At 37.0% G+C, this 26,447-nt stretch overlaps 1 protein-coding gene across 4 annotated transcripts in view; it reads left to right on the top strand.

Moving 5' to 3' along the window:
• The window catches only part of LOC140526962 (utrophin-like), a 90,194-nt gene extending 63,954 nt beyond the window's left edge, over nucleotides 1-26,240 (top strand). For 3 of the 4 annotated variants that reach the window (XM_072643578.1, XM_072643579.1, XM_072643576.1), the window contains 2 exons: nucleotides 10,219-10,385; nucleotides 24,163-26,240. In XM_072643578.1, the coding sequence (XP_072499679.1) occupies nucleotides 10,219-10,385; nucleotides 24,163-24,187 (192 nt within the window). In that variant the 3' untranslated portion in view covers nucleotides 24,188-26,240. Of the gene's footprint in view, nucleotides 1-10,218; nucleotides 10,386-22,341; nucleotides 22,802-24,162 lie in introns of those variants that run through there. The other variant, XM_072643577.1, reaches the window with a different exon arrangement.
• The last annotated feature ends 207 nt before the right edge of the window (nucleotides 26,241-26,447 follow it).

Here is a 26,447-nt window from a genome sequence, read left to right as displayed (position 1 = left end):
TCATGTTGTGAAAGAAGAATTAGTACAAAAGGTGAAAACCATGAGAAAGGAAAAAAAAAATATGGTATGCTTTGATCTGTGTTCAGACTTCATAGTTCTTTCCCTGGGAGTGGATATCATTTTGCATCATGAGTCATGTGGAGATCTAAGGATCATTGCATTGCTGAGAAGAGCTAAGTCTATCAAAGCTGATCTTTGCACTGTGTTGCTATGACTGTGTACAGTGTTCTCCTGGTTCTTGTCAATGTTATTGTTCTTGTTAGGAGGTAGAAGGACCAGTAGGGAAAGGGGTGAATCTTGTCCTTGTTATGAGCCTAGGGGCACTTAAAATTGAGGCCTGATTTTGTTAATGTGGTAATCAAGATGCTTATTCCAGATGGATGTATTTTTCTAGTTTCATAACTGCTACATGCATCCCTTTTGTGGTTATCCTCATTTGACCTAAAGTTTTTTCTTCTACTGTTTAATTTATTTAGACTTCAGAATGTCTTCAGAGAACATACACATATACTTACACACATGCATATATGTGTGTGTATACAAATGTATTTGGGTGTGTGTGTATTTCCTCCAACTACCCTAATACTTAGAAAGATCTCATGAGTTACAAATGTCATTTTTCCATGTAGGAATGTAAACAGTTCAACTTTAATGAGTTGAATTAATGGCTTCTCTTTCCTGTTTACCTTTTCATGTTTCTCTTGATTCTTGTATTTCAAAGTCAGATTTTGTATTCAACTCTGGTCTTTTCAACAAGAATGCTTGGAAGTTTCATTTATTTCCACTGAAATATTCTATTCAGTTTTGCTGGGTAGGTGATTCTTGGTTTTAATCCTAGCTTCTTTGACCTCTAGAATATCATATTCCAAACCCTTCAATCCCTTAGTTTAGAAGCTGCTAAATCCTGTGCTATCCTGATTGTGTTTCCATGATACTTGAATGATTTCTTTCTGGCTGCTTGTAATGTTTTCTCTTTGAAGTGGGAACTCTGAAATTTGGTTACAATATTCCTAGGAGTTGTCTTTTGGGGATCTCTTTCAGGAGGTGATTGATGGATTCTTTCCATTTCTGTTTTACTCTCTGGTTCTAGAACATCAGGGCAGATTTCCTTGATAATTTCTTGAAAGATGATGTCTAGGCCCTTTTTTTTTAATCATGGTTTGAAAACCTTTACCTTCATCTCTTTTTCTTATGGTACAATAACATTCCATTCCATTTGTATTTCATTTTTTGTTCAGCTATTTCCCAATAAATGGAAATCTCTTTTGTTTCTGGTCATTTGCTTACCCTCAAATTACTAATTGGAATATTTTGGCTTATAGAAGACTTCCCCCTTTGTCTGTGACATTCTTGGGATTTATGTGATATTCCTGTGTAAAGCTTAGGGGCAATTTAGTTTTGTAAGCTAATTTCCTATTGCTTTTTTGGGCAGTTGGATCAATATTCAGCACAGTAAACAGTGTTATTCATGCACTTGTGTTCCCACAGTTTCTCCAGCATTCAGTATTTTCATCTTTTATCATCTTCGACAGTTTTTTAAAAAAATATATGAGATGAAACTTCAAAGTTGTTTAATTTTACAATTTCTCTCTCTTAGTGAATTAAAACATTTTTGATATTTGTTGATAGTTTGGTTTTCATTTCTTCCTTTTCAAACTCTTTGTATCCTTTGACTACTTCTCTCTTGGGAAGTGGCTCTCCTAGAGCATCTTCAAAGGACTCTTAACTATTTTTATTTATCAGATAGGCCATCTTCGTGTCGGAGGCCATGATATGTTACATTGTTGGCTCTTTGTGACAGTGTAAAGACAGTCCAGTTAACTTGACACAGCCCCAAGTAGTTGTCCAGATTGCTTTTATATGAAAATAATTTTTCCCCATTTCTTTTTAAAATCAATTTGGTGGTATATTTATAAACCAATGGTTATATGTGTGGCCATGTAGGTCCAGTATAGACTGCTCAAGGCCTTTATGTGTGTGTGTGTGTGTTAACACCACCACTTTATCCCCTTTTCCCCAGAAGATCATTAGTTTCACACCATGTCGTTGTTAATTTTTGCATGTATGTGCAATGTAAAGGAGAGGAGATTTGACTGTTTGATACTGTTTCAAAGTATCTCTTATACAGTTTGTCATTTTAATATTTAGATGCACAATTTATACTTTATCATCGATGGTCAGGCAGCATGCCCTTATTATTTTTACTGTACTGAGTATATCCTTGTATTTATGTAATTTGAAAGACTTTAAAATTTGTAGCAGATTAGCCTGTATAATATTGATTAGTACTTAAAATATATTCTTATATTCATGTCTAAAGAGAGATTTGGAAGAATATATTAGAAATAGTAATAATTTATGGATAAAACCAAACAAGTCTTTAAGAAGAATGTAAGGAACTGTTAATGTTTCCTATCTAAAGAGTTTAACCATTCCTCCTTATGTTATTACATTAGGGAACATTTTCTTACGATGACACATAGTCATTCAAAATATTTAAAGAAGAGTCTTTATTATGTAGGGAGAAATGAGAAGAGAAGTGAGAAAAAATGGAGGACTAACACGCTAATGTGAGGATTTTTTCAGAAAATGAGCTACAATATACATTTTAGACTGCAAGCAAAACAAAGCAATTCTCATTACACATAAAATTTGAGAAATATTTTGTTTCCATATGTGTTAATAACCTACAAAAGCCAAATAATCCATTTATTTCCCTTTAAGGGAAGCCTCTCAAACCCTCAATTTCAAGTATTTGTTAATTTAAAAGAAAAATTAGATTAACCAGACTTCTCCCCCAAACTAAAACCTTAGCTTTAAAGGGAAGTAAATTGAAAGCAACCTTAACATAAAAGCAATTGTTGGAGTTTGATTCTATGTACACAGTTTAAATGAAGGTGTAAGGGAACCCAGGTTATTTTGTGAAAGGGGAACGAGCCAAAGCTGACGACATTCCTTGTACACAGCTTAGAATGTGTCAGGTCTTAGGGATGGCCTGATACGTAGCCATGATAGAACCGTGAGAAGAGCAAGTAGACATTTTCCCTGTGTTCAGATGAATCTTGGAGGAAATGGAGGTAAGGTGTGCTATTGTTAGTTTGAGTTCTGGAAGGATGCTACATTTTTCTGTATCCCATGTTTTTAATGGAAAAGTATTATCTTGAGCAGCATTTATTTCATTGACCCACTCCAGGGCTGTCTCAAGTTGCTTCTAACTCAAGTAATCAATTCTCTTAGTGGTAGAATGGTAGCAGAAGCATGTGCTCTTCAAATGAATATATGTTTGACTTTAATATTTAGTAGTTAGGAATAGGTGGGTAAAGAAATAGGAACTGAATAAAGTGTACACAAATTCGAAACCAACTTTTTAGTAGGCTATTTCCCCTAATATTTTAAAACATTGCCATGTTCCTCACTAAAAAAATTCTTAGTATTTCTCAAACTAATCAGTTAATAAAGAATATTTATTGAGCCCTTGTGCTCATAATATGTTTTGCTTTTTAAATATTTTATTGACAGATATTTTAAAATGTTCTAACTTTCTAGTTTCTCTCACGTTTTGTTCATAGAAGACTTCTTTATGAAAACTAAATACAGTTAAGTAATACAAATGAATTGTGATTGTGATTGTAAATCATGTCCCCAAATGAATGTCTCATTCTGCACCTGTGGTCCATTGCCTCTTTCAAAGAGGTGCAAAATATTCATCCATTTTCCTACATGTCTTCCAAAACCATGATTGTACCCTGCTTTGGTCAGAGTTGTGGTCTTTCTGAATTCTATTCCTTTATATTACTGTGGTAAATTCTTCAATTTCTGCTTCCTTTCTTTGTAGAATGTTAAATATTGAAGGATGCAGAGTTGTATGAATAGTTTAGAAAATATTAGTCATTCAATCTGAGAACCTCAGTGAGATATCTAGTCCAATCTCTTCATTTATTATGTTATAAGAAGTTGAAGCCCAGAGAGCCATTTCTGCCCAATATTCAAAGCAAATGAGTAGGAGAGCTGGACTAGAACCTAACTCTCCTGATTCCTGGGTCAGTGCTTTTTTTCTTCTCCCCCACCAGAAACTGAAAAATACTGGACAAGAAAATATTCCTGAAAGTTAAATAATGTAACCTTACCATAATGAGAATCTACACGATCGATAAGAGTCCATGTGACCACAGTTCAGCCAAAGGCCAAATAGGTAGAGAACATGGACTGATGTGGTTAGTTCCCTAACTTGTGGCTTCTTGTGGGAGCTGGGATGAGAGGTAGGACTCAAGGATAGTATACGATTTGAGTAGGTGAAGAAAGTAAGCTGTTCAAATGGGAAGAGGAAGGCAGTTGGGTGGTGCAGTGGATAGAGCACTGGGCCTCGCATTTGGAAGACTCATCTTCCTGAGTTCAAATCTGGCCAAGTCACTCAACCCTGTTTGCCTCAGTTTCCTCATCTGTCCAATGATCTGGAGAAGGAAATAGCAAATCACTCCATTTTCTTTGCCATGGAAATGCTACATAAGGTCACAAAAAGTCAGACACGACTAAAATTGACTGAAAAACAAAGTGAGAAATAGTGCAAACATGCTGGTTGTGATTTCATGGATAATTCCACTTGTAAAGCATGTTTCATGAAGTTCTGCCTATTTCAGTCCTTCTTTGACACTAATTGTTTTGTTCAGTGAATGTCAATGTTACCTTGGCTTGTAGAACCAAAACATGACATTGATTGCCTGATTGGTAAGGTCATGCCACAGACAAGATGTTTCCCTTGTTCAGTTGTTTAGTGTCTGACTTTTTGTGACCCCATTTGGCATTTTGTTGCTGGTTTTCCATTTCCTTCCACAGCTTATTTTACAGATGAGGAAACTAAGGTAAACAGGATGAACATGACTTGCATAGGGTCACACAGCTGGCAAGTGTCTGAGGCTGGATTTGCACTTAGGTTTTCCTGACTCCAGGCCTAGGGCTCTTTCCACCATGTCATCTAGCCTGCCCCACAGGCAAGGTAAACAACTGCAGTTTTTCTGTATTATAATTTTTATAGATACTGTATACACGTAGCAATGTATTGATATAATAATATCCATCATTAAATATGTCAATCACCAGTTTTCTGCTATTTAATTTTTAATATTAATATCCAAACTATCTTGTTGATAAAGTTATCTTTGACATTTTTTATCCTTCATTACCACCAATAAAATCCTGCTCGGTTCTTGATGGCATATTTTTAGTTTTGGTGTTCAATTGATTTTCTTTTTTTGGTGACTGAAATCTAAGGGGGAGAGGCTTTGATTTTACTAAACTCATTAGCAAGCATTTCTTGAGTGTCTACTGTGTGCCCTGTACTTTGAGGAGAGTAAGTAACTTTGTTAAAGTATCTTCACCTAATGATTCTCCAGTGTGCACTCTCCCATCATTTGGTATTTAGCTGCGTAATTGACATTCCATCCTGGCAGTTCTATAATCAATACCTTGGCATATTCATTCCAAACAGAGGGAGGCGCCATAGGCTCAGGATGTGTTCTAGTAGAGGAATGCAGAAAAGAAATGAAGGGTACACCACTGGCTGGTAACTGAGCAGAAAAAAACACTGTATTAGAGAAACACTGTTAGGTATTTGAAGCGATATTGAAGTAAATACAGAAAAGACCTGAGGAAATAGGTAAAAATGTTTTAAGATTTATGAAGATGAGGTTGTTTGTGTGCCCTTTACTGCACAGGAAGACTAAGCCTTCTTGCAGGATACCTTTTCTGATTTACTTTATAAAGGAATAATATGACAATTGCACCGTATGATGAAACTGTAATATTACATAGGTTATTAGTTTGAGCAAGATAGTGATAATGAGAAACATCTGGCTTCTATTTCTGGCTGTGATCTTTGACCAAAGCATTTAATCACTCTGTTATTTTCCTCCTCTTCAAAATGGGAATTAAATCTCAACTTACTTGCTTCAGTTTTCACTTGTGACAGTGACCCTAAGATGGTTTAGAAGGTCCCACAAGGTCTAATCATATAGTCTGCCTTCTTTTTGTGCCCACGCATCTTATTCTTTTTTAAAGTAAACTTGAGAACATAAAGCAACCTTTTGAAAAGGGAATCCTAATATTCTGGAATGACCCATAAAATAGTCTTTTATTAATGTTACTTCTTAATTAGGTAAGCCCTGACATATTCTGTTTAGTAATGGCTTTACTTCCAGGTATGGAAATGTGTGTTTTGGATAGCTCTTTGGGCAGATCTGCTTCAGTGTTAAGCAAAAACATTTGCACCTCTGCAGTTATGCTTTCGTTCATTTGGTTAGGTTTTTTTTTTCTTAGATAATCTAGTTTTGAGTCCTGTCCTCGTGTGATTGATTAGCCCTTAACGTATGGCTTGATACCATTAGAGCCAGGTATCCCTCTGTTCTTCTCTGAAGATTTATAACAGAGCCTATTATTCACTCACTCAACAGTGCTCTGCCAGAGCTGCATTTAGTCTGGGAGTGAACACATCCTTCTCCGGAGTGAGGGAGTGAATGCCTTTCTATCTCCTAATATAAACCAGCTCCGAGGGATGAACTATTATTATCTGTTGGAGCTGTCTTCCCAAGGGGCTTCTGCTTTGTCTCAGCAGCATTCATGTTTCACTTAATGTCCTTCTTGGCTACCAACTGCGCTCCTCTACGGCAACAGACAGCACTTGGCTCAACACCTGTGCTGAGCCGAGCAAACACTGGCTTGGGGGGGAGCATCTGTCAGGGGCTTTCTGTTGGGCGTCTACGTGTGCTTTTTAGATTGAGAAGAACGTGAAGGTGTATAATCCTTCTCCTTGGGAAGCTACAGCTTGTACCTCTCCAATGTATTCCTGGAAACGAGCATGCTCAGAAGATTGGCAAATCCTTGTCCAGTGACCAGGAGGAAATGAGCATTGCTCTTAATTTATCATGCAAATTCTGAGGTGTCTTCAGAAGTGTGGCAAACTTACAATGATGGCTGTGGTGAGAACATCTCTTCAGAAAGTTGTGGTTTTGTTGCATCGTTTACAGAGGATGGCAGTTTCTTCTCCTCGGTACCAGAAGCTCTGTAAGGTAATTGTACCCTGAAAATGAACGTCTCAGGAGATTGATTATCTGACCTCTTTTTCAAGCTTTAAAAACTGTCCTGAGAGTGATGGCGTTGAGGTACTTTGCAGAATGCCACGTTACACAATTTATTTGGCTGAATTGTTTGTGTAGTTACATTTGGGCTAAGAATTGTAAATAGTATTACAGCTTCAATGAATGCTGTCTTTTCTAATAGACGAAAGGTTGTCTTGTTTATGATATTCTACTGAAGTGTTTGCAGAGAATGTAATTAGTCGGTATTTTAAAAAATACTTTTTCATTCTTCTGAAAAGCATCATCTTACTAGTGTAAGCATTTTACTGATGTAAGTGTCAGAAAAATTAAAAGTAGATCGTATAAAATATTATTTTACCCTATTTCTATAAAACCAGTCCCCCTCCCAACACATCTTTCATTCTGTCATCTCATTAATTTTTTCTGTTTCTAAAATCAGAAGCGCATTTCGAGAACCATGGAAAATTGGTCTCTTTAGAGCTTGTTGCCTCCATTTTAGAACGGTTCCTTTTTTTTTTATTTAGGAAGACTCCTTTGTCAGTAATTATATTAGATATCATAATATTGAAGTGTTAGAAGAGGATCTCAAGGGTTTTCCAGTTCCATCTCTGGCCCCGATCTCTCTCTTTTTCTCTCTGCTTTCACGGGTGGTCCTCTCTGCAAGTTTGGGCACTTCCATAGAGTGGGAAGAACTTAGAGTAAAACAAGTGTTATCTTGTAAGAAAAACTGAGCAGGAAAAGGGAAGTGATTTAAAAGTTTCGAATTTCAGTTTGTCACTCCCTAAATCGTCCATGAGTTTGTACATCAGCCTCTCTTTTGAAGTTAGCACTGTCAGTGTTATTTGTGGAGAAGCTATTATTTATAATTTAGAGATAAGTCTTATTCCTATAACTTTTTCCAATGACTTGCTGCAGAATTCCATTTTAATATTAGTGTCAAACCCGTTTTCCAAAAGTTCCTTTCAAACATGATATTCTCAAAAACTTGGATTCAATCCCTTGTCAGACACACCTGTGAGCAGAATGAAACTTGGGGCTTTTCATTTTCTCCTAATGTGGCTAATATAGAATATAAAAAATATTGAACTTTATTTGCATGGCAAGTTTCTATGGTGCTGGAGAGCGAGGTGGACAACCAAAGTATTGTCTTTCGATTCCTTTATTTTCTTTGGACTTTGGCTAAAGCAGTTTTTCCATATAGAAAGTTTTCCTTGGGAGATGTATAGCAGGTTATGATTGACTGAAGTACTGAGGCATTCTTTGCAAGAACCTTCAGAAATATTTCTTACTCACTTGATTAGCTAAGCGAGGCTTCATAGATAGGATTTAATAACAATGTCAGCTGAGATAATCTGTATCTTTCATTTCCAATGTTTGATTCAGTGTGGTGTGTTTCAGTGCATGTCAGAGAATAAATCTGATCTGCTCAAAGCATTTTTTCACGCAAATAAGACAGTGTTGTTAATAGAGAAGAAAAGCTCATTCACTCATGCTTTTTTTGTGAAAGAAATTACAAGCATGAATACATAAAGCATCCTTTTTTTGTTTGGAGCTGGGTCACTTCACTGATACATTTGTACAGACTTGCACAATCGATCATTTGTCTCCCTTCTCAGACAGCCAAATGACTCCACTAGGTACAGCCACGAAAGTTACCACAGCCAAACATGGTCAGCTGCAATATCAGTAAAGGAAGAGGAATGCTTTAATCAGTTTGGCTAATAACATCCCAAATAAAGGATACCCCAAATTACGATAGAATTTTGTTTACCTTGACCTGTCACTGGGATTTCGTTAGAACAGAACAGCCATTTAGGGGAGGGTTACTCTTTGGGCAGATTTCTTGAGAGTTTCCTGTATTTACAACATGTGCTATCTCAGTCTGAAAATGGTATTTATGTCACTTTGTGCAGGAATTGATCCTGCCGTGTACTTTTTGTACCACTGCTCAATTACTGCTGATGCAGCTAACAGAATAAGAAATTTACAGTCCCAATATTTTCCAGCAGGTGTCAACATAAGGCAATGCTATCAAAGCTCTGGTTTAAGGAACCAAGAAACTAAAAAGGAAACTGGCATGAATATTGTAAATTAAAACGACCTAGTGGGAGATGGATGCATAACATTCATTTTGTTGAACTGAGCAAATTTATTTTCGACATTGACAACCCTGAAATCTGTATGATGTCAGTGGGGTACAATTAGATGGCTGAGAGTTGCTTGCCTGAATAGTTGCTTAGTGATCGCTACTCCTCTGAAAGATGTTTGATAGTGGTGACAGAAAACAATTCTACAGCATAGGAATATTTTTTTGTATTTTGTCATCTATAATAGAGTTTAATTGAATTCCATTTGTTATCAGTCTTCATGTATCAAACGGATAAATATCATGAATTCATGTTCTTATGGACACCAAGAATATTAGAACATTAGTACAACTTGGTCATTTTACGGATGAACAAACTAAGGACAAAAAAGCTGTGACTGACCTGAGCTCACACATCTTTCTTAGTGTACACATCACTTTTAAGTTCCCAAAGGAAGCAGTAGCTCATATTTTCATTTGAAGGGAAATCAGCAATTTTTATGTATACATTTAGAATATATATACTTCAGCAGAGATGGAACCCTCAGACATTTTTCTTTTATGCAAATGAAAACAATTTCAGAGAGAAATTAAATGCTAGGTTAACCTGAACTGAATTGAATTCCAGTGGCCAGTCATTGCTTCTCTCGTACCCTCCCACTACCCTAGTTACTGGTGCCGTCCTCGGTTTGTTAGATGTGTGGTTATAGCCCCAAAGTAGATTGCCAACTTCTTGGGATTGATTCAAACAGTTTCTCTCAGTACCTTGCATATCATGAGTACTTAATAAACGTTTGTTGCGTGGGACTGGACTGGAATTCAGAAGTTGTAGGCTTTGAAGAAATCCCTTGTTTATGTTTGAAAACATTCGACTGTTTGAAGAAGATTGGCTTTGTTATGAGGAAGATCAAAGTCGCTGGTTAAGTCCAAACATCATGGTAATTGATGATCGTAAAAACTATTGTCTTTATCTAGCAGAATAATAAATTACTATTACTTAACATTTGCATTTTTCTCTTCTTATTTTAATGGGACATACAGGCAGAAATCAACCCACACAGCGATATTTGGAAAAATATCGTTGAAAAACAACAGGAAAATATGATCAAGGCCCTTGGAAATTCCAATGCAGCAGCCACCCTCCAACATAAAATCAATGTTATGAATGAAAGATGGAGTCATTTAAAAGCCAAATTGCCTTGCATCAGGTCAGTATAAGATATATGAAAATAGGAATTTTGAGAAAAATTTCTTTGTTAATGTGGTATTGTGAGAAAAGAGGTGCAGCACTGAAAATGGCTCAGCAAGATTTTAACATTTTAAATCCAAGTGTACTTGGATCACAATTTAGAGTTGCAAATAGATTTACCAAAATCTAGTCTGTTCTTAAAATTTGCATTGTAAGTAAGGTTGCAAACTGCTTAATAATAGTGAATATTAGTTTTAAAGCAAAGGCCAGTACTGACATCCAAATCTCAGTGGAATCTTTTGAACTGGATAGTAGTCTCATTAGTAGGCTAGGTAGCCTGGCCTTGGAGTCAGGATAGCCTGGATTCATCCGATTCCTCTAAAACATATTATTGTGCTGAGTCGTTCTGTATATGTCCCTTCACTTTTCTTGCCACGGACAATTCTCTTAAGACTTTTAAATTACAGATGTCATGTTGACCTGTATTAATGAAGGAAGTTCATATACCAAGGAGCTTCGTAACCTGAGAAGATAATAGATCCACAGGTGCATCAAGGCGGGGGGGCGGTGTTACAAGCCAAGGAGTTTCCTAAAGTGGGGAAATTATAGAGATCTGGTGGTGTAGAGAATATTATTAGTATTTCTCTTACTAACATTTCTCCTCTTGCCTTTCTCCCCTAATAAGATCTGTAATTTTATCTAAATTGGTAGTCTGTTTACCAGCATAGATTGAAGTCTTGCTAGGTTTGGTAAAGGAATTTCAGAAGGTACTATGGTGGCCAAGACAAATTGATCATTTTATGGCTAACCTTCTGGTAAGAAGCCCTTGAACTTGAAGTCAGTTGGTTGTCAGGCATAAGACAGAGTCTATTCTCTAGCCTATGTTCCACATCTTTTTTTTTTTCCTTTGGCTGGACTTTCCAGAGCTTGTTCTTAATTGACAACTTTTAAGACCTCAGGTTCACAAGCACATCATCCAGGACTGTGGCAGAATATTATCATCATGGTCAGTAGTATCTGGGGGTAGAGAGATTGATATCAGATGCATTTCAGATGGGTGATTGAAGTCAGTCCATCACTCAACTATCATTTATTAATGTGTACTACGTGGCAGGCACTGTGGTAAGCACTGGAGATAAAAAGAAATGCAAAAACAAACTCTAGCATCAAGGCATTCATACTCTAATAGGGAAAGATAACATACAAGATATAATCAGGATCAGGTAGAAGTATTATTGGAGTAAGGAGTAACGAAAAGACTCCTTCAATATGGTTGAACATAATACGTTGTGATGGCTGTGATTGCAGAATGGAAAATGTCATAGATGTGTGCCAGTTTATGTAAATCATTTTCAAGTTGGCATTTTCAAGTTGTGCTGTAAAATCCTCCATTTGAATTTTATTGGTCCTAATATGTTTGTTCACCAATTTCAATACCTTTCTCCCTTTTTCATACCTGTATAAATGAATCAATGTCTATATCTCCACTCTTCCAGCTTGAATGGCAACTCTGTGATCAAGTCACTCTCTGTTTAATTGTTAGGAATTTAGGCCTCTCTTTTTTAAATTCATCCCAGAATGTGTTGCTCAGAAAGCCTGCAAGAGGAAAGAAAACCCAGTCTGGTGTGACTTTGAAAAATGATCAACCAATTTAGCTACCTTTTTCTCTACCAAAAGGGAAAAACAAAGGAAAAACTCCCCCATGGTGAAATTAGTTTGTGTGTAGACACAAGCTCAGTGTGATATACTGTAGTTACCTTTGCTTCTGGTTTCCTAACCATGATTTCTTTGGTGCAGCCACTTTGGTGGATCTACGATTTCATTAATTTTCTATATTGTTTCTGGTCATCCCCTTTCCGTGGTTCTTCGTACATGGTAATACTGATCCACTTTTCTCCATATATTCTTCCATATGTTGGGTGTTAGCCCAGCGTGCTCAAGGATGTTTGTGGTCGTCATTACTATCTAGCAGGAGACCCCAGGATATTACTTGAGCTATCCTTGTCATTTCTTGTGCTAGCTACTTCACTTGCCCATGCTATGATCTAGTCTGTTGGAAAAATATGTGTTAGAGAAGAGTAAAATATTTGGGATCATAATGATCATCTCCTCAATAAGTCCTTGTCTGTCTGTATCACTTATCCAAGATAAGTCTGTCTATTAATAGCTGGGCAAAGGACTGCCAGATCAAATGTAAGCCATATTTTAGGAAATATGTTTTATTTTCCCCCATCTATTTTATTTTTCCAATACAAATAGGTTGAGCAATCTTTTTCCAAGGTACTATTGTTTTCACCAAGGAAATTAGGATTTTAGAGTATCACACAATTAGTTCACTATTGATCAATAAGATCATTTAAAAATCTCACCATTGATAATGAATTCTTCTCTTTCCAAACAAGGTACATAGGGTCTTTCCTATAACACCAAGTACTTTAGGTGATCAAATGCCTTTTTGTTTCTCATCTTATGTGATGGTAACATTTAGATTGCCCTTGAATCATAGAGTGCTTTGTCATGTTCGGTATCAGTAAGGACCCTGGCATAGACAGCTTCTTTGATCGACTTTTCTAAAAGAAAAGCAACTTTTGAGGGGTCAGCAATCTACTTTAATCAAGCACATATGTCATTCACTTAGTTCAGGGGAAAAAGTCAGCACCCTGAACTTCAGAGAAAATAAAAACAAATTACAACCAGAAAGACCAACAGACAGGGCTTCCAACTGTCTGAACATAGAGAAGACATATATCATTACCAGAGAGAGAAGCCCCAACACATCTGGGTTTTCAAAGCAGGGGGGCTTCTTAAAATGGCTGCCCAGAGTCTCATCTGGCATATAGAAACCTTCTTCCAAAAAATTAGTCCAAAGTAAAACCTCACCTCAGAGTATATATATACTTTTCAGAGCTTGAGGGCATGACTGTCATGACCCAGTATCTCATTAGAAATTAAAAAAAGGTGTTGTCAGAGGCCTATTAATGGATGGGGAAGGTGTTTAACTCTTTTTTCTCCCCCTAGCCCCCACTTACCCTCAATCATTAACCTTAGATGTCCACATGGATGGATAGGTACGATGATACCTTTTTGGGCGACCATTTAAAAAGCTATGTATGTTTTACTCTATGTCAAACATACATCTGTTGTATCTTTGATCTGCATTCAGGCTGTACTAGTTCTTTGGAGATGGACCAACATCTTTCATCATAAGCCTTACAGAATTGTCTTGGATCATTGTATTGCTGAGAAAGCTAAAGTTATTCATAGTAGTTCACCATAAAATATTGCTGTTACTGTGTAAAATGTTCTCCTGGTCCTGCTCTTTTCACTTTGCATCAGTTCGTGTAAATCTTTCCATGCTTTTCTGAGAGCATCCTGTTCATCAATAACAACTTGTTCAGTCATTCCCTAATCGATGGCCATCTCTTCAATTTCCAATTTTTTGCCACCACTAAAAGAACTGCTATATTTTTGTATGCATAGGTCTTTTTCCTTTTTTAAAAAATCTTTTCGGGATATAGACCTAGTAGTGGCATTTTGCTTGGTCAAAGGGTATGCATGGTTTTATAGCCCTTTGGGGATAGTTCTAAATTATTTTCCAGAATGGTTGAATCAATATACAACTTCACTGATTGTACATTACTAGTTTGACTTTTCTCACATCCCCTCTGACATTTGTCATTTTCCTTTTCTGTCACATTAGGCAATCTGACAGGTGTGAGGTAGTAGGTCAGAGTTATTTTAATTTTCATTTCTCTCATCACTAGTGCTTTGGAGCATTTTTTTATATGACTATAGAGAACTGATTACTTTTCCTGAAAACTGCATGCTAATATCCTTTGACCATATAACAGTTGAGGAATGCCTGTTATTTCTATAAATTTCCCTCTACAGCTCCCTCGCCTGACTGGTGTTTCTGGATAATGGCCATCACCTCTCTTTGTACAAAGTTTTAGAATTTTCATGAAAAAGACTAAATGTATGCCTTTCATTTCTTTAGGTAACAAATGTTATGAGGTGATATGCATGACTGTGAGTGAATCATAGATCAAAATCTTGCAAAAAAGGGCTATTATTTCTCCTACCATTTTTGATGTTCTTGGAATCCAAAAAACTTTACTGTCACAAGCCTCATTTTAGGTTTTATATAATTTTCATCATATTCTTCACTTTCATGCTTTTTTTTAAAGGCGAGGAATTTTTAGGTAAATTGTCAATTATCTAAGAGAAAATGAAAGGGGATGTTGGGGCACTGTAGTACAGAGTAGGAAAAGGAACTGTGGACCTTGAAATTAGATAGAATTTGGTTTGATACCAGTTCATAATGGGCAGGTCATTTCACTATCATCCCTTAAATGAGGTCAACAGTGTTTGTGGAGGTAGAGTCAGAGACCTGTGGAGAGGATTGAAATTACTATTATATTATGACCTAATGACTGATGATATTTTGTGTTTGTCTTAGATTTAATATGTAGCTTTGTTCAGTGAATGGTAATTGTCTCATCTCTGTTTTAGTCCTCTCAATTATATTTAGTTTAAAGATAACTCCAGGCCCACACAATTTTTTCTAGTTTAGTATAACTAAATTTCGATTGACAACCACATCTTCTCATTTGTATATATGCTTCTGATGTATTCCCAGTGAGCCAGATGTATTTTGTGACCTTTAGAATGTTGTGTAATTCCCAAGTTAATGATTTTCTAAACCTGTATCAAAGCTAATTGTCATACTGACATATTTCCTAAATATTGTAAATATTGGTGATTATAAAAGAGGTCTAGAAGCAAGCTGTGAAAATGCCTCCCTTGCTCCCCCCCCCCCCCATCAAACCAGCACTTCTTTTCATTATCTTGATATAATATTTCTGTGATTACCTTTTCTTTGTTATAAATGACGTTGGTATGATAGATGACCTAAGGAGAAGGGCATTTCCAGTCAAGGGAATTCTATTGAGGAAATGAAAAGTTGCCTGTTGTAGAAGAAATGGTATCATTAGTGGGTCTATACTGGCTTTGTAGATTGCATTGCAAAAACCGGAAGTTTGTGCACTTTCAGAAACTCTGCCTTGGCAGGGCTGGATCAGCCTTCAGCCCAGCTGAATGCTACTTTCTTCCTCCCGTGTCCACAGAAAGGTGACCTTAACAAAGTGTTTCCCTGATCGCGGTATTTGATTTCATTGAGCTATTCTTTTTCTTCATTTCGTTTGGCATCCCTGGGTATACTTTTTAATCCTCCTTCTGGGGATCTCTTCAATTTGACCCTAGCATTTAGGTTTGAAATTGAGAGGGAACACTCCACTGTGGGAGCTTCATCTGTGATATCTTCGGTGCCCTATGACTTGCAGGCACCCAATGGAGAGATTCTCCATCTGACACTTTGTATCCAACTGAACTCAGAGCAGAGTGGTCTTAGTGCAAGAAGTAACCAAGAACCTTATCCTCTATGGTGGGCCCACTTGTCTAGGTGGTTATTGGAACTTCAGAGCAATGGGGTTTGATTTCTTACCTAAAGGGCGAGGCTTTGACTTCCACTGGGCCAAATATCCCAAATATCTGTGTATGCTCACTTTTATGCAGTAAAAACTATACATGCCTGCCTTGTTTTATTGCACTTCACTCTCCTGCAAATGAAGCAGTACAAATGAAAACAAACACATGCCCAGATATTTTTAAACACTTGGGGAAAATTGGAAACTGGTCAATATTTTTCTCTACTGAGATTGCAGAGCTGATGTTACTTTGCAAACCACACCTGTTTAGAAACACTATCTTTTTTTCTCTATAAACCAACCACAAAACTATACATAGTTGCATCCCTTGGCCTTTGTGATATTCTTTGGTGGTCATCACCCCAAATCTTACTAGATGTCATCTAAGGTATAAGATTTTTGAAGTGATACAAGGCATTCTCAAACTTCAGTTCAGTTCTCTTTGAACACAATATGCATCATAACACAAAAGATCTCACTTGAGGGTACTTGTATACCCTGACTGGTAACTTTTCATGTTTTGAATAGGAAAGTGAATAATGAATATACATAGGTGATGTTTTTTTAAAACTTTTGCAGATGATTATGATTTGCTTTAAGTAATACAATAATATATAATAAAATGTACATTATATTACATATTACGATGCCACATACTTATGATCTATTGTCAATATATAATTGTGGACAATTATGATATGTTAATTGTTTGAATTTCTGGGGTATATGAGTAGGCAAAAGCAAAGGATGGTGTTCTTGGCTCCAGGAGGGGAGACAGTATGATTCCGTGCCCATACATAGCCAGCAGATGGTAGAAGGGGAAGGGCAAGAGACTTGTTTTGGCCTGCTCTAGTATCTTCTCAATGTACCTTTCTTCACTCATCAGGTAATCAGTAGTCTGTCTCTGGTTAGCACATCGAAACCAGTTATAGGATGTGCAGGCTCCACATTAAGGAACAGGGCTTTTCTAATCACTTCAAGCATCATGATTTCCCAAAGTAGAATCCTAAGTGTCTTCCACATGGGTTGCCACCAGGCAGAAGACAACATAGATACTCTGAGATTAGGACTTTATTGGCCAGGGCCCTGTTAATATGGAACTCCATTGACAAGAATTATGTAGGATAAGAAGGCTTTTGAACAGCTTGTGATTAGCAGTTTTTAGAGAAAGTATATAAGTCAGTGAGATCATAGATCATCAAAGAATTGAAATAATTATGTGAACATGCAAATACATGGTTTAACATTTAATTTTGCTTTGGACAGTATTTTAACAGTAGTTAAAATACTCAGTTTCCTTCCCCTATCCCCTCTGTAAGTCTAACACTGTTATTATGCAGGTTTTTGAAAAGGTAAAAGAAGCTCTAAACTTTGGTAATTATGTGTTGTGTTGCAATATTAGTGTTAGCTCATTAGAAAAGTCCATTCTTTCTCAATATTAGGAAGTAGTAGTAAGGGTGAATTCAGATTCACCTAAGTTTCTTTGAACAATGAAATGCTTATACTTTTCTATCCACCTTTGATCAAACATTCTCTACAGTTCTGAATCACATTTTTCTCTGAGACTATTTCAGTTTTAAATAACTAAATTTTATTTTGTTCTAACATTATTACATATTTGCAGAAGTTTTCTTTCATGTACTTGAGTTTTACTTTCTTTTGGCTTCATAGATGCAGCCAATTTTCCATTTCGTTCCATAAATGTATATGAAATGCCCACTGTGCACCAGTTACCAGGTTAGAGAATACAAAGGCAAAAATAAATGAAGATAAAAAATACCCTTATTCTTATTCTACTGATTTATTTAGAGTTTTGTCTTTCTCTGGTCAATTAGTTAACAAAATACTTTGCAATGAATAGTATCTTTCTTCAACGTAATGTGTTCTGAGGCAATTTATTTTTCTTAGGTGGTTCTGATGCAAAGAAACCTAGGAAAAACCACATTGAGTGGAGATACCCTGTCTTATAGTATATACCTGTGTTTCAGTACAGAATGACATACCAGTGTACATACTAGTATATCCTGCCTTGCCTCTTTGTTTAGAATGTAAGAGAACAGAAATCAGTGTTACTGGATTTTGGGGGAAGAGAAAGCAAAGAAGAATTTAAACTATAGGATTTAAGGAATCTAGAGGGGAGACCAACTTCATTGTGTTTCCTTCTGCCCATATGTTTTGAATTGCTATGTAGAAGCAATGAACAAGAGGGACCTTGGATATCAGCTAGCAGAGTGTGTTTTGGAATAGTATTCTATCCAAGGGTGGGGAACCTGTGGTCTCCAGGCCACATGTGGCCCTCTAGGCCCTCAAGTGTTGCCCTGTGACTGAATCCAAACTTCACAGAACAAATCGCCTTAATAAAAGAAAGGCAGCAACCAAGGACCTAGAAGGCCACATGTAGCCTCGAGGGTTAGATTCCCCATCCCTGGATAGGAGATACCTGAGAACCTAAACGTTGGAATCTCTGCTCACATCCACCCCTCCAAAAGCAGGGATCTCTTGTTAATCTTTTTCTTTTTTTCCCATTTGTCTTTCAGCCTCGTAATTCAACAGGAACTGTTTACTCCAGAGTTACCAATACTCTGTTTATTGCTAAATTTCTTAAACTTGTACTTTTTTGACCTGTCTCAACATTTGAAACCGTTGGCTAACCTCTCCTTCTTTGTACTTTCTTCTCTCTGACTTTCTACCTACCTCCCCTACCTCTGAGTTAATTCCCTTTGCTGTTTATCCTCCATATCGCAGTACCTAACGGTGATTTTACCCCCTGGCTATATTGTGGGCCTTCTCTCTCAATGCTGCCCCAGCTTGATGACCTGGTCGGCTCCCATGGAAAGGACCTAAGGAACAAGGCTAGATGGAAACAATGTCTTTTTCCTGTCTTGTGTTGCCAGCTGCCCATTGAACATTTCAATTAGATGTCCTGAAGGCATCTTGAACCCCTCATTTCCTTTTTTTTTCAAGTCCTAGTCTTAATAATATTTTATTTTTTCTTCAGTTGCATCTAAAGATAATTTTCTTTATCTTTAGCATTCGGTTTTCAAAAGTTTGAGTTCCAAATTCTTTCCTTCTCTCCCTTCCTGAGAGTAAGCAGTCTGATATATGTTACATATGTGTAATCATGCAAAGCATATTTCCATACTTGTCATGTTGTACAAGAAAATACAGACAAAAAGCAACACACGTGCCAATAAAATAAGTGAAAAATAGTATGTTTCAATCTGCATTTAGCTTCTGTCAGTTCCTTTTTCTGAAGACGCATAGCATTTTTCATCATGAGTCCTTCAGAATTGTCTTGGCTCATTGCATTGCTGAGAACAGCTAAGTCATTTACAGTTGATCAGCACACTGTATTGTTGGATCCGTGTCCAATATTAGACTCACTTCACTTTGCATCAGTTCATGTAAGTCTGTACAGATTTTTCTGGATTCATCCTGCTGATCATTTCTTAGAGCATACTAGTATTCCATCCAATCATATACCACAATTTGTTGTGTCCTAATCTTTCAATGTCCCTTCCAACACTTAGCATTTTCCTTTTCTGTCATATTAGCCAATCTGATAGGTAGATATGAGGTATTATCTCAGAGATGTTTTAATTCACATTTCTCTAATCTATAGAGACAGAGCATTTTTTTCGTATGGCTATAGCTTTGATTTTCTGAAAACTGCTTGTTCCTATCCTTTGACCACTTATCAATTAGGGAATGACTTGTAACCTTTAAAAAAATTGACTCAGTTCTCTACATGTTTGAGAAATTAGAACTTTATCAGAGAAACTTTCTCCAAAAGAAAAAAATTTCTCAGCTTTCTACTTTCCTTCTAATCTTGACTGCATTGGATTTGTCTGTGCAAAAACTTTTTAATTAAGTGTAGTCAAAATTATCCATTCTGCATCCCATAATGCTCCCTGTCTCTTGTTTGGTCATAAATTCTTCCTTGTCCAGATCTCCACATTTCCTAATCAGAACTCATTATCTTTCCTCCTACCCCCCAACTCATCTTCTGAATTTTCCTTTTCATGTTGATAACACCATAATTTATCCAGACAATTCAGCTTCCCAATGTCGGTCTATCCTTATCTTCTCTTATACCCCATACAACACATAAATTGTTTGTTGCCAAATCTGTTTTAACAGTATCTTTTATTTTTTCCCCATCTCTTTACTTACATGACCTGTTTCTGGCTATCATCTCCTTTTACCTGGACTGTTGCCTCTTCAACCAGCTTCCCACCCCAAGTATCTCCTCATCACATCCTATCCCCTCATAATTTTCCTCCCTTATTTAGCAGACAGGCCAGTGACTTTCTAGGGTCAGATCTCCTTTGTTTCACTTTGCCAACCGTTCACAACCTGCCCCCAACATTCCTTTCTAACCTCATTATGCATTAATTTTCTTCATCATTTCTTCCCGATTGGACTATCTCCTCCTGCCATTCCCCACCGGAAGTGGCAGTAGTGCTCTAGTGTTGGAATGGCCAGTTTTTCAGAAATAGCCAAGAGGTCTGAAGAAGAGAGAGAGAAAGGAAGGAGTCCTTTGGTCTAGGTTTCACATGTGGTACTTCAGACCAGTGGGTGCTGTAAACCTGATAGGCTCCCAGAGACACAGGTTTGAAGTTTTCATCAAAAGTCGTGTTGGAAACATCATCAAGGCCACCTTGATTTGCCAAGCCTGGCTAGAGAGAAGGACCTGAGGGCTAGCCCAGAAGCCACTTGCCTGAGGCCAGTAATCCTGTCCCCAGGCCCCAGGGCCTGTCTGCCCTCACATAGCTTTCTCAATTAGTTTCCTCTCTTTTACTCTTATTAGCCCTCTATCTCCTGACTCCATCCCTTAGCATGCTTAGCATGCATTCCTTTCTCATCTCTACTTCTTAGAATTTCTTGCTTTCTTCAAATCTCAGCTCAAGTGCCATTTTCCACAAGAAGTCCTACTAGATTCTCTGCCCTTATCCCACGCCCCAGCTATTTATGTTTTCTCCCCAAACCCATTACCTTGTCTATATTTTAGAAATATTTTGCATTCTTAAAAATTCTGATTTCTGCCAGGACAGAGACTGTTTAAATTTTGTCCTTGAATCCCCAGTGCCTGGCACATATTTGAGAGGTGATAAAGGAATAGCAATTAATTAAAGCCAAGAAAAGTTGAATGTCTCCTTTACAGACATGCAAAATGTAGAATGTCTTATGTGCAATAAGGAAACTTGGATTTGCATTCCTTTATGCAGATCTCTTAGACCTTTCAGGCTTAGACTTGAATTTCCTCATCTGGAAATAGGTAATAATTACATGACTTATCTCGCAGGCTGATGGTGATAAAAGTACATTGTAAACTTCAAAGGGCTATGGAAATATGAACTATGATTTTATTACAGAAGAAAAATAGTAGGACGTCATAAAGTGTCTCAGCATGAATCATTTGAGTCCGGTTTTCTTCTCAACTGTATTTAAAATGGGTTACTGAATAGTCGCAGATCAGCCTGATTAAATACCCTGCAACAAAGAATGGATATACTTTCTCCATACAACATTACACTGTATTGTACCACTCTGCAGAGCCAATTGAATTTGGGATTGTGCCACATGCAATAAGAGAAGATTAAGGTTGTCTTAAAATTAGCTAGTGCACTATGATCTAAGCCAATCTTGTTTAAGAAGATGGGATGAGAAATGAGGTGTTTTTCTCTTTCTCTTTTCCCCTTCATTCAGTTGTCTCAATCATTCCTTCAAGTGTATGAGGAATTTTTACTTTACTTGCCTAAATCCAATAAAGACCAGGGCCTTATAGATTGGGCATATGTTAATTTTCTTTTCTCACTATTTCATTAGAGACGTCTTCCCCCAGTTCAATCAGGAAAGTGTTACTTCCCTGCCTCTGAAGCTTTTCAAGCAGTTGATCAGAGAAGTGGCCACTTGAATAAATGGAACAGTAAGCTCGTCTTGGTTAAATTGGTACAACTTCAAAAGCAAACAATGTATGGGGAAGACACAGAAAAAAAACCAAAACAGGGCAAGTTTAACCAAACCTAAAGCCATTCTTTAACAATATTTTTGAATACTTAAGGCCTTATCTTGTTTCTACTTTCTGTCCTGTTAATAATCTTGAAAGCAGCCAATCTAATAAAACTCCCATATTAAAGAGATGCTAGTTTCCAAAACAAATCTGGAGGCAATTATTGACACTACAAAAGGTTTCTTTGTCTTACATCTGTAGGGTTCTTTCTAAGTTTCCAGTCCCCAACATTTCAAGAATTACTTGATTATCACCAAACTGGTTGTTGTCCTTCGTTCTCGAAGAGGACCAAAATGACATTACCATGACAAAATGACATTTCTGTGTGTCCGACTGTGGCTGATCAGACCAATATGAGCTTGGAATGCTCTACCACAGATTGAGCACAGATAGTCATATGAACATTGGGGGTGGATACTCCAAATGTGCGCATCCCACATTTACTTTGTGCTGTCTTGATTCTGCTTTGCTCATAGAGTATAGCACCCTTTCTGATGTGGGCACACCATGCTGAGCGGTCCTGTGCCAGTGTCTCCCATGTCACACAACCAATTCCAAAGTTCTTGAGAGAGACCTTGAGAGTTTCCTTGCATTGCTGCTTCTGACCACCATGTGATCGCCTATGCCATGTGATTTCTCCATGAAACAGTTTTTGGCAAGCGTACAGTGCAGTGGATAGAGCCAGCAGAACAGGAGTCAGGAGGACTTGAGTTCAAATCTCACCTCCAACTTTTGACATTCACCAGCTGTGTGACCTTGGACAAGTCACCTAACCCCATTTGCCTCATCCTGGGTCATCTCCAGTCATCCTGATGAATATCTCCTCACTGGATTCAGATGATTCTGGAGGAGAAGTGAGGCTGGTGACCTGCACAGTCCTCCCTCAAAACTAAGTTAAGTGCAAGTCATGTCATTATTTCTCTGATAGCATGGTCTTCTTCGTTAACAAAGGATGAACACACACACACTTTGCATTTGAACAATGTGCTTAGCCCATTGGAATTGTGCTCTCTGAAATGTAGTATGAATGCTTGGCAGTTCCGCTCAAGCAAGGACCTCAGAGTCTGGTAGCTTATCCTGCCAGGTGATCCTCAGAATCCTCCCAAGACAGTTCAAATGGAAGCAATTCAGTTTCCTGGCATGGCACTGGTAGACTGTCCATATTTCACAGGCATACAACAATGAGGTCAGCACAATGGATCTGTAGACCTTCAGTTTGGTAGTCAGTCTAATACCTCTTCTCTCCCAAACTTTTCTTTGGAGCCTCCCAAACACTGAGCTAGCTCTGGCAATGCGCGCATCGACCTCATTGTCAATGTGTACATCCCTGGAAAATACACTACCAATTGTAAGTGAACTTTTCCACAGAGTTCAAAACTTCTCCATTTGTTGCAACCGATAGTTCTACATATGGATGGTGGCTGAGGGAGCACCTGTATTTTCTTGCTGTTAATTATTAGGCTACATTTAGCACAGTCAGCAGTGAATTGATCCATACTTTGTTACATTTCAGCTTCAGAGGTTGCATTGAGTACACAATCATCTGCAAACAGAAAATCGTGCACCAACACTCCCTCCACTTTGGTCATAGCTTTGTAGCCTTTTCAAACGGACGAACTTACCATCAGTACGGTAGTTGCCCTTGAGACTGTGTTTATCCTCACTGAAAGTATCTGATAACATGGCTGAAAACATCATGCTAACAAGCATGCGAGCAAGCACACAGCCCTGTTTCACTCCATTGATGACTGGGGAGGCACAAGAGCATTGTCCACTATCCACAACCTGGGCAAACTTGCCATTGTGACGCTGGCATACAATACTGATGAACTTCTCTGGGCAATCCAATTTTGACATAATTTTCCCTAATTTGTGAGTGTCAAAGGCCTTGGTCACATCTACAAACATTGTGCACAGAATAGGAATCTGAATCTCATTTATGTTTTTTGTCTTGTAACAATCCTAAGAAAAGATTTGCGTGATGGTGTGGTGGTAGGGGTGGTGTAGGAGGAGAGAGCCAATAATTTGTATAGTTGAGAGTCTCATCTCCCTTCAATAGTTTTAGTCATTTCAGTTTGACTTGAAATCTCAAGTCTGGCACATGCTACCTGAAGGAAAGTATTACACCTTTCTTTGGTCTTCAGTATTCTCATCTCTAAAATGAGGAAGATGGACGAAATGATCGGAAAATCTCTTATAGCTGAAAACTCCACGTTCCTTATTTTTGTTTTGTGAACCTTAAAGTGCCCTATAAATAAGAGTGATTATAATTATTATTTCCCATATGTTCTTAATAGGAGGAGAAGTTCAAACAAGCTCTAAAGAGCTGCCCACATGGTGTGTATAAAGCCTCTTGGACCTGACAAGGTGTAATAAAAATAGAAGATCTGCATTATGAAATTGCTGCATCTGCATCAAACATGTTGTCTCCAGCAACTGATAGGAACCATTCGTTGTACCAATATTTGAAAGCTAAGAAACTTTACATAACTGAGGAATTTCCTGAGCCTCCTGTGGAACCTGGAAGGCACCTATTCTATCTGTCAAGTAGGTGGTGAGTTGTTTCTCCAGCTCAGTTAGGCTTTCCTGCAAGACCTGCAACATGTGGTCAGTTTCCCTCATGGTCTGTAGTTGCTTTTCCAAAGAAATTTGTCTGAATTCTGCCTATAGAGGAGAAAAAGTATTAAGAAACTCAGCAGACACTCAGTTAGGTATAACTATCAGAATACAAGAGCATCCACACATTCTAGGTCACAAAAAGAAGAAAGAGATGCCAAAGCATCACCGCTTAGAGAGCTATGACTTGATTTAGAGAAGTAATTAACATCCAAGAACATTCATTGAAAAGATGCTATTGAGTTGTAACAAAAAAAAGATACTTGTACTTTTCTCTTAGCAAAGCATAAAAGACTACCCCTCACAACATTAGATTTCTTCTATAAACAACATTAAATAACAGCAAAGTATAAGAATAAAGATCGCAAAACACAGAGACAAAATAACTGGCTTCAAATTCTGGCTCTGTTAAGGAAAACAGAATGACTTTGGGAAGTCATTTTTATGAATGAAAGGCAGGAAAAATATGAGTTACCATTGGCCAATTTTTTCAGGTACTGTGTGATATGAAATTTCAGAGTTACCTTGACTTTCATTTTTTTAAATTATTCGATAATGGAACATTCTTTGATATAGTTCTTAAAAGTTTACAATATTAGTTATTAATAGTTAAAATTTTTCTTAAAAATTATTATTTTTTTCACTATTAGCAGATGGCTTTTGGTCTTACATATTTCTATTCATGATATGTCTTGGATATCTACCCTTATCAGAGAGATTTGATTGAAAAAAAAGTTCCCAGTTGACTGCTTCCAATTCTTAAACTGTATGCATTAAATTTGTTTGTGCAAAAGCTTTTTTATTTCACATAATCAAAATTATTCATTTTATCAGGTCAGTTTCATCTATTCCTTATGTTAAGAATTCATCTACCAACTGTAGCTATGAAAGGTATATAAGATCTCCTAATTTTGCAACATTCCATTGGTATTATCTTTCATATTCAGGTCATGTATCTATTTGGATATTATTCTGCATTATTGTACAAGATATTGTCTAAGCCTAATTTCTACCAAACTGCTTTCCAATTTTCCCAGTAACACATGAAGGTTCCTCTCCTTATGCTTTCACCTTTTCCATACATAAGTAAGTGAGCTCCCAGTATTTCTGATTAGACCTTGTCAAGTCAACTGCATTGATACCCTTTTTCTATTTTTTGAACAGTAAAATATGATTTCACTGACAGCTGCTTTATAATGTAATATATATATTTTATATATACATATACATGTATATATAATAGAATAACATAATAAGAAGTGCTATTCTCTCCCACTCAATTTTTTGCACTATTTACCTTGATATCTTTGGTCATCTGTTCTCCCAAGTGAACTGTTACAACTTCAATTAGATTTGATAAAGTACCCCATTGCTCATTCTTAATGATCAAATCATCAAATGAACTCTGGTAATATTATCACCTTTATTATGTTAGTATGACCGAACAATGAGCAGTGACTGCTCCAATTATATTATCTTTTGTTTCTTGAAGAAACATTTTTATTCCAAGCTACACAAATATTAGCTGTGCTTTGACAGAATAACTCCAAAATATTTTATACATTTCGTAGTTATTTTGAAATTTACTTTCTGTTTGGTCCTTCAGACTTTTTTTTTTAATTGTACAGATATACTGTTGATTGTGGTTTTAAAGTGAAGTCTGGAAATTCATTGAAGGTACTCAGTGCTTCAATTAGTTTCTTTGCTAATTCCCTGGAATATTATAAATAAATGATCACATCGCTGACAACTAAGAATAGTCATGTCTCTTCTTTGCCTCATTTTATGAATTTAATTTCTTTCTCTTGTCTTACTGTTATTGCTAACATTTCTAGAACTGTACTGAAAAATGGGTGCGTTGGTCAGGGATAATTTCTATGGTGTCACTAATGCACATTATTGTTATTTGGGGTTTTAGATACATGTTTCCAAAAGTAACAATTTTATAAACATATGTAAAAATTAT

Source organism: Notamacropus eugenii, chromosome 2 (assembly GCF_028372415.1).
Source record: "Notamacropus eugenii isolate mMacEug1 chromosome 2, mMacEug1.pri_v2, whole genome shotgun sequence".
NCBI classification, from domain to species: Eukaryota; Metazoa; Chordata; class Mammalia; order Diprotodontia; family Macropodidae; genus Notamacropus; species Notamacropus eugenii.
This window is presented reverse-complemented; position numbering and strand designations above follow the sequence as displayed.